Source organism: Choloepus didactylus, chromosome 8 (assembly GCF_015220235.1).
Source record: "Choloepus didactylus isolate mChoDid1 chromosome 8, mChoDid1.pri, whole genome shotgun sequence".
NCBI lineage: Eukaryota > Metazoa > Chordata > Mammalia > Pilosa > Megalonychidae > Choloepus > Choloepus didactylus.
The window spans coordinates 65,359,043-65,372,618 of NC_051314.1; the positions used below are offsets into that span (position 1 = coordinate 65,359,043).

Below are 13,576 nucleotides of genomic sequence, written 5' to 3' on the forward strand. Positions count from 1 at the left end.
TTTCATTGTACGTGAAGATGTGGCCCCAGGCCTGTTTGTTATATTAATTGTTTGTTAGACAGAGTAAGATGTACCTTTTATACTGCAACCCAGTACATATGTACACACATATACACACACTCACAATGGGTTGCAACCTGAAGTGGAGGATGAAGCAGTAGGTGGTGATTAATTGCGTGGAACATGGAGTCAGATCTGCCCTCCAGCCCCTGCTCTCCCACTTGAACCACCCAAAAGAATTTTGAACAACTGCCTGCACCATCAGATTTAAAGTTGTCATCAAAATTTTTTCTTCTGAAATACTTGCAAAGGCTGTAATTTCCAGTTTGTTGTAAATAGGTTTTAAATATATTTTTGTTAAAATCTTGGAGCCACAGATTTAGCTCATTCGAATTTGTGGGAAATGCCAAAGCCGTTCCTCACTGTCTCATCCATCATGCTAATCAGACTTAACTTCCTGTCAGAAAAAAAGTCAGTCTTCATTTTGCAATTCAAGTAAACATAATAATACACCAGACTTCCAACCCTGACAACCATTTGAATTCTAATTCTAAGAGACAGAAAGATAGAAGCGGGCGAGGAGTACACCTTGGCCTGAATTTGTGCCTCATTGGAATAAGGCACTTGCTGCTCCCAAGAAACCTTTCCTCAGGAAGAGGCTTTCTTAAATTGTCCTTTGGTTGGTAGCTTATGCCCCAGGTCTGCGCTCCATCAAAGGTTTGAGATGGATGAGAAATATCTCTTTTATTGATAAAGTAGAGAAGAACAATTGTGAAAGCTTGGGTGAAATGGGAAGACTGGCAGACTTCAGACCCCTGTAACTTTCTCGGCAAGGTCAGTTTTGGGAAGAAGTACATATGGGACTTGAGGATCTGAAAACCGATTCTCCTAAAATTCTGTGTGCCTTATATCCCCTAGAAAGTTTGCAAGTATCCCCACATACTTGAACCACTATTCTAGGCCTTTAGTATCCTCATCTTTAAAACGCAAATAATTATAGTACCTACCTTCAAAGATAGTTATGAAGAATAAATATAATACAAATAAAACACTTCATGAAGTCTTGCATGCGTAAGACACACCCACTACATGTTCACTATTGTTATCCCTCTACCTGCTGGCAATGTCCTTCCTCATTGGATTAAGCCATCCTCAGGCCCAACCCTAACATTTGCAGGCCCCAGTCTGCATGACCCAGCCCTGTCCATACTACCACAACCAGCTGCCCCTTGGCCACTCCTTGACTTGGGACCCCCACTGAGTGGCAGATTCCACTCTCAGAAGCACAGACTTGGGTAAGAACCCCTCACATGCCCTGAAGGGGGACACAAGGCCATCTGGGCAGTAAATTCAGGGTTCTGACGTTCTGGAACTTGCACTAGAAAGGAGGGTTGTAGATCTTGTGGGCACATCCCCTTGGCCCTGATGATTTCTTACAGACAGAGGAGGGCAGGAGCCATATAACGTGAAGGCCCAGAGCAGGGGCCGTTTCTGCTTGAGTCTAAGAGTCTTACCTCAGGATTGCTGTTAAAATCAATGGGGATAATATGTGTGAATATGTTGAATGAAAGATTTTAGCATTATCTTGATGGTCTTTATGATCCCAAATTTGGTTAAAGTCCACACTCTTGAATAAATTAATGTAAATTGCCAAGAAGGAAAGTACTAAAGAGGCCTCCCTTTAGGTATCTCAGATACAGAATATAACACCTTGTTTATGTTTTAGGCACTGGCTTTCAAGCCTCGGGATACAACTTCAGCACCTATGACTGGAGGAGTCCGAAGCAGAGAGGCAGTTTGTCCCCGGTCACTAAGCCACGAAGCCAGACTTACCCAGATGTGGGACTGAGCAATGAAGACTGGGACCGGCCCGCAGCCAGCGGGTAAGGTTTTCATCCAGTGCTGCCACGTCAAAGTCGACTTTGCAGTACCTTAGACCAGATGTGAGCTTCTCTATTTCCAGCATCAGCTTCTTGAAGCTGCCATGATCGCCCATGCCATCCAGAGGGCGGGATTCTAAACCATGTGCCTGCGCAGAGGCAGCCTGGGCACCATCACACAGCAGGGAAAGAGCTGGTTTCCCCTAGTGAAAGCAATAGTAACACTTGGGGAGAATATCCTTCCAGAAACCATGTCCCACTTTGAGACAACTAGCTTCCCTCTCCTTTCTTTTAGAAGGTAGTTTCACGTGCAGTTACATTTTTTTAAAAAAGGACACATTGAGGGCCCCATATTTTTAGCTAAGAGGTGTATTTCAGCATTTTATTCCTTACCAAAATTTTTTAAGGAAATTCATAAAAAGTGATACTGATTGATTTATAATAATGTTTATAATAAGTGGGAAAACACTTTTTTCTCTTAGAGACAAGTTTGATTCATCTTTCCCTGTAGATAGAGCAGCTGGATGTGTTCCCACACAGTGCCATACACTGCAGCTCATTCAGCAGGAGCCATGAAACATCTGGAATTCAGTTAGTAAGGGCATGCTCCATCCTTTCACTCTTCACAACACTTTGTGCTTCCTAAAGCATCTTTACATTGTATCAGGCTTTACTGGGAGGCCACAGTGGGAAGAAAGCCAAATTCAAAATGAATCTCTGTTTTTGTGTAAAATGGAGAGAGATTTTGAACACACACACACACACACACACACACACACAAATTCTGTTTGAAAAGTTCCTAATCCAGACTGTGCTTCTCCATGACAGTTTTTCAGGGGCTCCTGACAGCACTGAGGCGGAGCAGGAGGAGAACTTCTGGTCCCAAGCACTGGAGGATTTAGAAACCTGTGGACAGTCAGGAATTCTGAGAGAACTTGAGGTAGCCTCAGTCCTGCTACTTAATTTTATTGTTTCTACATTCATTTTTATTTTTATTTTTTTTATTTTTGGTCCTTTTGAGTTTGCATTTATCACACCAGTTCATTTAAAAGCTTTAACCCCTTTCCACAGGAGAAAGCTGACAAGCGTCTGTCTTTGAGAAACATGACTCTCTTGGTACCTACCCTTTATGTTTATATTTTTTGCTTGTGAAGCTGCCTTCCCTGCCCCCTTGCCCTCTGGAAAGCAATTTGATTTTATACAATGCAGTTGAAAGTCTTTATTTCCCCATTTCCACCCCCACCCCACCCCCAAGCTTACTGACTTGTGGCTTTGGCCATTGCTCCCTGCTAACCCTGATTGTACCTGACTGTTTCCCACCAAACCGCTAAGGAGTGAGCTAAGTCTCCCAGCAGTGGCACACCTCATTCTCTTAGTCGCTTTAGAAAGGTTTCTTTGGCATGTTTTCGTTTGTACCTGGTATAGATATTAATTTGATCGTTATGAGGAACATAAGAGGAAATTTTATTTTGTTTTGCCCTTAAAGTAGATACAACGCAGCTGGTGAAAAAGGCTGGTCTGTTTTGCAAGCAGCCAAAATATTACATAGTACCTTGCTGTTAATTGCAAATCCTGATTCCTTATTAACCTAGGTGAATTCTAGGAGTGAGATGGAGTGTAATAGCTGAACTCCTAGTGAGTTCTTTAATCAAAACCATGAATTCGCTGACTATTCACGCTTTGGTCTGGGAAGTCTTGGACTGTTTCCTTTTATGTTCTTTTAAATTTTCTGAGCTGTAAAAGATAAAGTGGTAAAAATCTCATTTTTATTTTGATGTTGTATGGGGTCCCAAGTCATCATAAGGAATGTGAATGGCATAACTGGGTGAAAACTCTTGCAATTTTAAAATGATTACTCATCTTTATATTATTTTGCTTCTCAATTGCATGTGTGGATATTTTATGTGATTCTAATGTTTGTGAATCTGCAGAAAGAATTATAAAGAAAAATATTTGTTTGAACTTATAAACATCCTAGTATTACCTGGCATGAATTTCAGCTTCAGAGCACTATTAAAGGACCTGGAGATGGATAAACCTACAGAACTTAAATCAGTGAAGATGTTAGCAATCAATTCCTTTATATGCAAGTTTTAAAATTTGTAGAATGATTATCAGCTGGCTTATTTAAGCTTTTACCACTTCCTGCACGTAGAATGACCAGCATAAGGGGCCCAAACTGAATAATGAGCACAATTCACAATTCTGGAACGTACTCCTGCTTTTTGACGGCATGCTTTGGCTCATATGCCTATTTCATTTTGCCTTTTGATACTTCACTTTTGAAGCTATTCTTTCAATAGTTTCTTTTACATTATACAAAAAGAAGACAATGTAACAAGTAATATGATGAGGTTGTGTTTCACCCAGAAACTGAGTTGTCTCATGAAAACAGCATCAGCATAGAAACTACACTGTGAGAACCTGTAAATTTGCTCTAATATAGCTGTAGTTAGGTATGGCCCTTGAAATTAGAAATGCAGAAAAAGAAATGGATTAAATTTATAAACCAAAGAGAAATTAAAATCCTTAGGTAGGAATAATGACTAGCAAATTCATAAATTATGGTCATATTTACAATTTTATCACAAAGAATATTCATTTATTAGTTTAAATGAACTCTAACCCCTTGATTGCAAAGGCTATTATGCAAAAAAAAAAAAAAAAAATACTAGAACTAGTTTCCTGTATATGAAATTTACATCCAGTATTAAAAATTAAAGCATACTATAATAGTAATAAAGGCACAAGATTAGCTAAGACCAAAAATGATTAGAATTGAAATGAAAATAAAATTAATTTGCTAGTCATTTTTCCTACTGCTGGCAACAATATAGGTATAACTTTAGCCTCTGAAAATACATAGCTTTAACAAGAAAGAAAAATTCTCGCTGTAAGACTTAGAGCAGGTTACTTAACCTCACTTAGCAGATATTTCTTCTGTAAAATATGGGGATTATAATGAGCTAATATCATGGCACTTAACATAGTACATGGCACTTAAGAAATGTTCAATAAAAATTAACTTATTATTTTTGCCATTTCTTGAGTAATGAACACTGCTTTGATTATTTGTTTATTATAATATATTTATAGGAAGCAAGGTTTAATAAATGTCAGATAAAGAACTCTAAGTTGCCTTAGAAAGAATACATGTGTATGAATTGTGCAAAATATAAATAGATAACACATGCTACTACAGCCAAAGTAAATCCTAAATATTTTAAAATAATTTTTAAACTTTTTATTTTAGTGTTTATATTTATATCTGCTTTAATTTTTATATTCATATATAGACATCACCTACTCACTTGAGTATTTTACTTTCAAAGTGTTCCTTGCTCATCCCATGGAAAAGAACAAAGAAAACAGATTAAGAAAGCAAATGCTTAATCTAAGTAGGTGAGAACCATAGGTGAATGGTCAGCACAGCAAGAAAATAATCATTGGATGCTGTCAGTGACAGTAGATTAAACAAAGAAATAAATTATGTGACATAAAAAAATGAATATCCCATGATACCAACAAAATGAGTAATTGAAAAGTTTTAATAAATTTAAAAAACATGTTTATCTGAAGTAGGCCATAATATGGATAACACATACTTGTTTAAATATTAAAACCTAATATTTTTTGTTTTGTTTTGTTGACCTATTGAAAAGGCAGATTCGCACCATTCAACCTAGCACTTGCCTGAGAAGCAATACTGCCTGGCAGTCCAGATCAGGGGGCCTCGAGGCAGATTGCCAGGGCTCCAATCCCAGAGCCTTAACTGAAATGGGAAAGTATAATCATTGTAACAGCTACATGTAGAGTTACCATGGTATTAAATGATTTCACACATACCAAAACACACATAGTCGGTACTTAGCACACATTAATGCTCAGTAATCTGAAGGGCTTTTTTTTAACATTTGTAATTTTCTTTTTCAAATCTATCAGTGAGATAACTGATCCAGCCAGGATTTTGATAAATTTACTTGTTTGGCTTTTTAGAGTCATTAAATAGATGTCTGTGTGTTCCAAGACTTGACTGTTAACTTAAATTATCTTTGAATACCAGGTGAGTCTTAAAATTATGAAATTCCAGAGACATGACAAGTGAAAACTGCTCCCTTTGCAGTGTTCCCTTCTGATCAGTAAGTTTAGTTAAACCCCTAGGGTTATTTATTAGCTATGTCACTTAGGCTCTTTGAGCCCCAGTTTTCTCATCTGTAAATTAGGAGTAAGAACAGTTTCTACTTCGTAGGGTTGTTGCAAAATCTAAATGAGTGAATCCATTCAGAGGATTCAACAAATTAAGCTACTGTAACCATGAGCATCAGTGTTACTATAAACAGGTAGCCAGACACACAGCATATGGAACTTGTTTCCTCTTCCCATGATGTAAGGCAGATTCACCAATACTAGTTTACCTTTATATAACCATCACATCTAGGACTGTACTGGCTATAATTGAATTTTCAGAATTTTAGCTTCATCTAATCATGACAGATTAACATCAACTTGATATTGGTTTCAACCCGTTTTTGTTTCAGTTCTGAAACGCAGCCCTATTTGGGATCCAATTTTGTCATTCTTTGTGTATTATGCAGGGAACATATCTGAAACTAAACAGACTTCCCAATTCACTGGTAAAATCTGATCCAATCTTACAGCTTTTTAGCAAAGGATTGAGTCCAATAACAAATAAATTATTATTTTTTTTTAACCTCTTTCTGGATCTTACACAAAAGCCGTTTCTAAGAAACACTGACTTACACCAAATAACTCAGAAGCCTAAATGGTCTACATGCTTCTGAGGCAGAGCCCTGGGCCAAAGGAAAAATGATATACAAATGCCAGGCAGGCAGCACTGGGGAGAATCCTTTGCCTTTGTATCAGTAACACCATTCCAGCCAATTGTTGGGGCTGAAGTCAGCATCACAGATAGAGGCAGCCTGGCCCCATTAAGAAGTTCCGTCATTTTTGTAAGATAAATTGAAGGCAGTCTCATGAATCCCATTTGTTAGCACCCACTGCCTGGAAAGTTAATGCTTAAAAATGTAGTTCTCAATAAGCAAATGTTAGAGCTTTTCATTTTGCCTCCAAACTGCCAGGGGTGGTATTTGATTAAATAAACTCAATGGCTTAAGTACTCAAATTGGATTTGAGATGTGCAATATAAATGTCACTTGCAAAGCATTTTCCTAGACTTTCATAGTTCAGTTACTACATCCATTCTCCAGCCCTTGGTTATGCCCTGAAGAGACCGTATTTTGACTGGGCAGAGGGAGAGATGTGCTTACTGTCAAGCAAACAGACCCTTTCCTTAGGCCACGGCTTAATTGTTTCTGCAAATTGTCAATGCCGCAGGCAACGATCATGTCGGGGAGTACAATGAGTTTGAATCACGAGGCCCCCACACCTCGCAGTCAGCTGGGGCGACAGTCCAGCTTCCAGGAGCGCAGCACCTCGCGGCCACACTACAGCCAGACAACTCGGAGCAACACTCTGCCCTCGGATGTGGGCAGGAAGTCTGTGACCCTGAGGAAAATGAAACAAGAAATAAAGGAGATCATGTCCCCAACTCCTGTGGAGCTGCACAAGGTCAGTAAGCTTTCTTTTCTTTCCTTCGGGTCAAATTTAGTAACCATTCTGCTCAGTGTGAGCTGAGCGCCCAGTGACAGTACGGTAATGACATTTTCCTATCGGCTCAACCAAGGAAAGAAGCTAGAGCTTAAAAAAAAAGATCTTCAGAGACTTGGTTGCTCTCAAAACATGATCCCTGGGAGTTTATCTGGGGAAACTGTGAAAATTGGCTTTCTAGCAATGTATTTATCAAAAATGTATTTATACCAAAAAGATGGCCCAAATCTTCTTACAAAAGTATGAGGTTCCAGTGACACATGAAGTGTTGATGAATTGGTTTATTATTCTGTAAAACTTCATTGGAAAGGGGGAAGGATTTTCTCAGTTTCATAATACACTCATAGCTTCACATTAAAAGGGGGTCCTGGTTCAGTGTAGAAAGGCTTAGTTCTTAGTTACAGATTTACCAGTATAAGGTTATTTAACGAAGACACATGAAGTTCTTTTGACGCATGGTTTAGATGTCTTGGGCCAGGACCTAGTAAGCCCTTCTCAGTTACTTTCCTTCTCTGCCTACAATGTTGTAGATAGTTGCTTTGCTTTAATTCATGGGAGAAAATCCATGATCACACACAGAGCTGAATTCTGGAAGAGCTGACAGAGTTTAAACAAGGTTTATGTAAGTGAAAGTGTTTGTGGAACCTGGGGCTGAGGAGAACACGGATAGGGAGGTGTCCCTGATTTTCTTTTTTAGAGTTAATTCTTTATTTGAGGATGGTATTTAAGGATGCATAAATACTAACAATCCCACCCCACTTGAGAATCAAGACCCTTTCTGTAATCAGTAATCTACTAACTGGAGATTAGTGATTTGTCTTGCCGGTAAGAGCTTATAAATATCAGACTGAGAAGTAACGGATCAGCCTTTCGGACGGAACCGCCATCTTGCAGTAATTCGCCACAATGACGAACACAAAGGGAAAGAGGAGAGGCACCTGCTATATGTTTTCCAGTCCTTTTAGAAAACACGGAATTGTTCCTTTGGCCGCGTATATGCGAATCTACAAGACAGGTGATATTGTAGACATCAAGGGAATAGGCACTGTTCAAAAAGGAATGCCTCACAAATGTTACCATGGCAAAACCGGAAGAGTCTACAGTGTTACCCAGCATGCTGTTGGTATCGTTGTAAACAAACTAGTGAAGAGCAAGATTCTTGCCAAGAGAATTAATGTACATATTGAGCATATTAAACACTCTAAGAGCCAAGATAGCATCTTGAAGTGTGTGAAGGAAAATGATCAGAAAAAAAAGGAAGCCAAAGAGAAAGGTACCTGGGTTCAACTGAAGCACCAGCCTGCTCCACCCGGAGAAGCACACTTTGTGAGAATCAGTGGAAAGGAGCCTGAGCTACTGGAGCCCATTCCCTATGAATTCATGGCATAAAAGATGTAAAAAAGAAATAAAAGACTTGTGGATTGTAAAAAAAAAAAAAAAAAAGAAGAAGAAGAAGAAGTAACAGATCAGCTACTACCTTCTCTCTCTAAAGACTTCAATATCTCTTCTATACAATCTAGCTATTTTGCAATCAACAAAGGATAGGGTAGAAGAAGGCATAGCATAGGAAGTTCAGTTCTGAACTCAGTGTTTGATCCTAGGTTCATTCTTTCACCACCCATTTATTCATTCACTTATTTAATGTATGTATTCATTCACTCAAGGAATATCTTGCATATCCCCAGGTAGCTCCTATTCTAGTGGGGAAATAGACTGGGAAACAGTGGGAAGATAGTGGAGGCCCTAAGGGTGGCCCCTAACCCCTATGGAGGGGACAGGAAAGACTTTGTCAGAATCAGTGGAGGATGGGAGGACATTCCAAGCATAGAAAGAAGCATGTTCCAGGAGCATCAAAGATTGTGGCATATCAGGGAGATGCAAATATTCCAACATGATCAAAGCCTAGAATCGGAGCCCTGTGCACAAAGAGGAGCTGTAGACTTTCAGAAAAGTAAAGAGGTTTCAGACATTCGAGGGTGGGGACCCAGATATAGGCCATGGCACAAGTTAGCTTGTTTATCCAGATCACCCTGAATTGTTGTATCTCTAGCTCATGTCCTAATATGCTAATTGCAAACACCATTAGGTGGCTGTAAGGACTCTCTTGGTGATTAAATTGCAGAAACTGCATATTCAGTGCTAATTCTGCTGTGTCAAAAGGAGGGCCAGCCCCTCCTGATTCATTTGTTGTCTCTGAGCACCATCTGCCTCTCCTCCCCAAAGCTCCTACAGCTCAGAGAAGAGCATGTCGATAACATACCCTCCTTTGGCCCCAAAAGCAGGGATACCATGCCCTGAGTGCCTACTATGTGCTAAATATTTTATTTTTTTTAGACCTCAAACATCCCCTCTTAGCAGTTATTTATTATCTCCAGTTACAGAAAAGGGAAATAGCAAGTATAAAACAGAGTCATTTTTCCTTCCGTAGTGAAGCTTTCTCTGCAAAGGAAGATTATTGATAGCCCAGCAATACAAAGGCCCGGTCTCCTCATCCCTCCTGCACTGAAAGCATTTAGCAAAGATTATGACATTGAATTGGATGTGTTCATTGTTATAGATGAGGTTTTTTAAAAGTGGCTCTGCTGAAAATGGATCTTGAAAGAAAAAAAAGTATCGTCACTTATCAGCAAAATAAGTGGTAGCATACGGACCGGCAGAAACATTTGTGTGGCAGTGTGTGAACTGGGAAGCCACAAAAGACAGGGGTGGGCCAGCTTGGCTTAATAACAGCATGCTTCTTTTTCATTCACTTTAGTCATTTCACCTCAGTGGTGACATTTCCCATGTAGCTTCACTTTTATTTGAAATTATTCCGAACAACCTAAGATTCTCAAAAGTAGTGTCATTGCATTATAAGACACCTAAAATGATGTAGTTAAGTGAAGATGTAGAAGAGGGGCCTGTGGACTTTTGGAGTGGTTAATCCTCCTATCTGGGATATCTTTTCTTTTTTAAGTGAATTCAGTTGGCCATCCAACATGTTTGTTGTTAAGCACAACTGCCAATTTAGAATTGCTTGAGGAGAGAAACGGTTATTAGAAAAACCAACTGTCTCAGTGCAAAGACTGGTAATACGGTTTGTGTCTTTTATGTGAGTGTCCTGTGAGCACCCGAAAGTTCCTTGACACCATGAAAAAGCACAGTGACTTTTTAATGGAATTTAGTCATGCTCCCATTGGGCTTCCTCTAGCCTGTACAAAGCCTCTGTGAAAATTAAGAAAAGCCACTCTTTAGGGGTGGTGAGGTGGGAGGATGAGGGGGATGCCGGGGAATTAGAAAAATGCTCCTTCCTCACTTGAAGATAGCCCAAGCCCGAGTGTGCAGCTTAGCAAGCAGAGCAAGTGCAGGATTTATGAGCCCCCCTGGTGGACTTTCCTAATGGATGTGGTGGAGGAATTCCCAAGGGGTTGAGAAGACCAGAGTGGAGAGGCTGGGCGAGGTCAGTCAGCCCACTGCTCTGGACGTGGACACGCTTGGTGTTAGTTCTTATTGCCTTCTTTCTCATGGCTGTTTGCCACCTGGTTAAAGCTGCATTCCTGAGAACAGATTAGGTACCCTGTTCATGGCCAAGCCAGCACATACAAGCTCTTAGTATTTTTACTAAAAAGTAGGTCAAGAGGTGAGTGAGCAAGGATCCGTCCCCATTACTGGGAGAAAACAAGCATATAAACCAAAAACTCCAGCACCTGATGGGGGGGTGTGGTGTAAATTAAAAACTTGGCAGACCTTTGTCCCCATTTCCTGGGAAGAGAACTAACCTCTGAATCTTTGGAATTTCCATGGTGGCCCCAGAACCACAAGCGATAGTTGATATGCTAATGAGACAATAGGAAGGGGCCAGCCACACCAGAGGTCTTAGGGTGGGTTGGCCACACCAGGAAGACCAACTGGGTGATTAGGGGGTTGGGCCATGTCATATCAGGTCACCTTCCAACCTCTGGGAGGGGAGGGGTGGGCTGCAGATTGAACTCAATCATGCAGGCATTGATTCTAACAGTCATTCCTGTGAACAGAGACGCCATATAAACGCAGGACACTCAAAACCTCATGAGCTTCCACAGTTGAAAAAATCCATCACTGTGCTGAGAGGGTGATGCATTCTGACTCCACATGGAGAGGACACAGAAGCTTGCAGTTGAGACCCTCCCAGGCCCCACTTAGTTGTCTCTTTTGACTTATTTGTGTCATTTTACTGTAATAAAGCTATAATTGTAAGTATAGTGCTTTCAGTGAGTTCTGTGAGTCGTTCTAGCAAATTATCGAACCCAAGAGGGCTGGGGGGTGGGAATCCCTGAATTTGTAGCCAGTTGATCAGAAGTATGGGTGGCCTGGGCCCCCGAACTTGTGACTAGTGTCTGAAGTGATCTTGTGACTAGTGTCTGAAGTGAACTTGTGACTAGTGTCTGAAGTGATCTTGTAGAGTTTACCTGTGAAGTCTGGCCTAACTCTGGGAAAAGTCAGAATTGACTTGGACTGAGTTATTATGGTCTTCACAGTTGGTGTCAGAAGCTGTGTTGTGGAAGTTATTGCAGTTGCTGATAAGAGATTTCTGACACCACATACTGAGTTACTAACATCATCTTCATTTTGAAAGAATAAAGTACTGGCTGATTTTTGCCCCTCATTTCCCACCCCTTTCCCCACCCTTCCCACCCCTGGTTTCCTTCTATTCCTCTCTAGTCTTGCTCAGAAGGTCCTGAGCTCAGGTCAGAATCCTAATGGTTTTCATTCATTTCATGTCATCAACTGTGTCCAAGGCTCCTCCAGGGTACATGGTAGGTCCTTCTTCAAGCTGTCCACATTCACTCCTGAAACCAAAAGCTAAATTGTCATTCTTGACACTTGAGAACAACCACAGAGATGCACCCTCACTTCCATTTTTGGCCACGTGGAAGGGGGAGGAAATTGGAGCTGGAGTGATGATTTGGTACTTAGTGGGGGTGGAGGATCAATGGTGGGTTACAGGAAAGTGATACTGATGTCCCCTTAGTCCACGGTTTCTCAATGTTCTTTACTGAGAAGCAGTTAAAATATATTTAACCTTACAATTCAGTATACAAATACACCCACACTCATATATATGAATGAAACTGAAATTTTACTTGCACAGTATGCAGTGACATTTTTTATTTTTTATAACACACTAGACTGATTCCAAGGCTTATTTATAGGTCTCAACTACCATTTGAGAGCTATAGCCTTAGAAAGGAGTTTGAGGTGAGATCTTTTGATGATCTTTACCAGGATCACATGGATGCTTATTAAGATGAAGGTTCGTATAAGTCCCACCCAAGTCCTATATTGTCTACATCTTCAGAGAGCAGGGGCTGAGAATCTATATTTTAGCAAGCTCCTCAAGGCATTCTTTTGCACATTAAAGATTGAGAATTCCTCCCTTAGGTTATAGCTAACTGGAGATGATTCCACTGAAATCACAAGCAACAGCTGGGTGGCAGGGAAAAGAGAAAATGCGGGTGCATCTTGGGCCCTGGAGCCTCTGTGTCTTTATCTTTAAAATGAGTTCTGTTTTTTACTACAGTTTATCATTCTCCTTGCAGATAAGGAGTCTGTGATCTTAGCTACAATTCACTGATAACGCTTCTTTCCATTTTGAAGCTTAAATATCCTTTGGTGGCCACTTAATCTATTTTGAGATGAATTCTAGCTTCATTTCTTTGCACATGTTAAAGCACACAAAAAAATTTCAGAGTAGAAAGTTCGCCACAGGCGGAGTGCCTGCATTTGTTTTTTATTTGTTTTTATCGTAATGACTTTTCCTATTGTCCTGTCATTCATTTTTTCAATAAGATTATATTCTTTAATTGTATGTATCTCTATTTCTCTCTTTACAGATGGTTTTAAAAATAATTTTCTAGGATCTGTTTTTATTTATGGCCACTGGTGGCATGATTCTTCACTATTTGAGTCACTCCTAATGAACCCCTTTATTTCATGCAGCTGCTTTTGCTGCCATCAACTTTTCCCTAAGACCACTTGGCATTTTTAATATATTTGGCTTTTTTTAAGAGAGGAGCTTTGTTCTTCTTGATATGAAAAAGTTGTTTTAC

General features: G+C 40.0%; 2 protein-coding genes across 6 annotated transcripts in view; both read left to right on the plus strand.

The window, feature by feature from the left end:
* The window catches only part of GRIP1 (glutamate receptor interacting protein 1), a 447,814-nt gene that overhangs the window by 419,133 nt on the left and 15,105 nt on the right, over positions 1-13,576 (plus strand). For 3 of the 5 annotated variants that reach the window (XM_037845410.1, XM_037845411.1, XM_037845412.1), the window contains 4 exons: positions 1,727-1,883; positions 2,709-2,820; positions 2,952-2,996; positions 7,236-7,469. In XM_037845410.1, coding sequence (XP_037701338.1) covers positions 1,727-1,883; positions 2,709-2,820; positions 2,952-2,996; positions 7,236-7,469 — 548 coding nt within the window. The remainder of the gene's footprint in view (positions 1-1,726; positions 1,884-2,708; positions 2,821-2,951; positions 2,997-7,235; positions 7,470-13,576) is intronic. The other 2 variants (XM_037845413.1, XM_037845414.1) reach the window with 1 other exon arrangement.
* On the plus strand, positions 8,412-8,897 carry LOC119541440 (60S ribosomal protein L21-like). Its single transcript, XM_037845415.1, has one exon. The coding sequence runs from the start codon at positions 8,415-8,417 to the stop codon at positions 8,895-8,897; it is 483 nt and encodes a 160-aa protein (XP_037701343.1). The 5' UTR covers positions 8,412-8,414.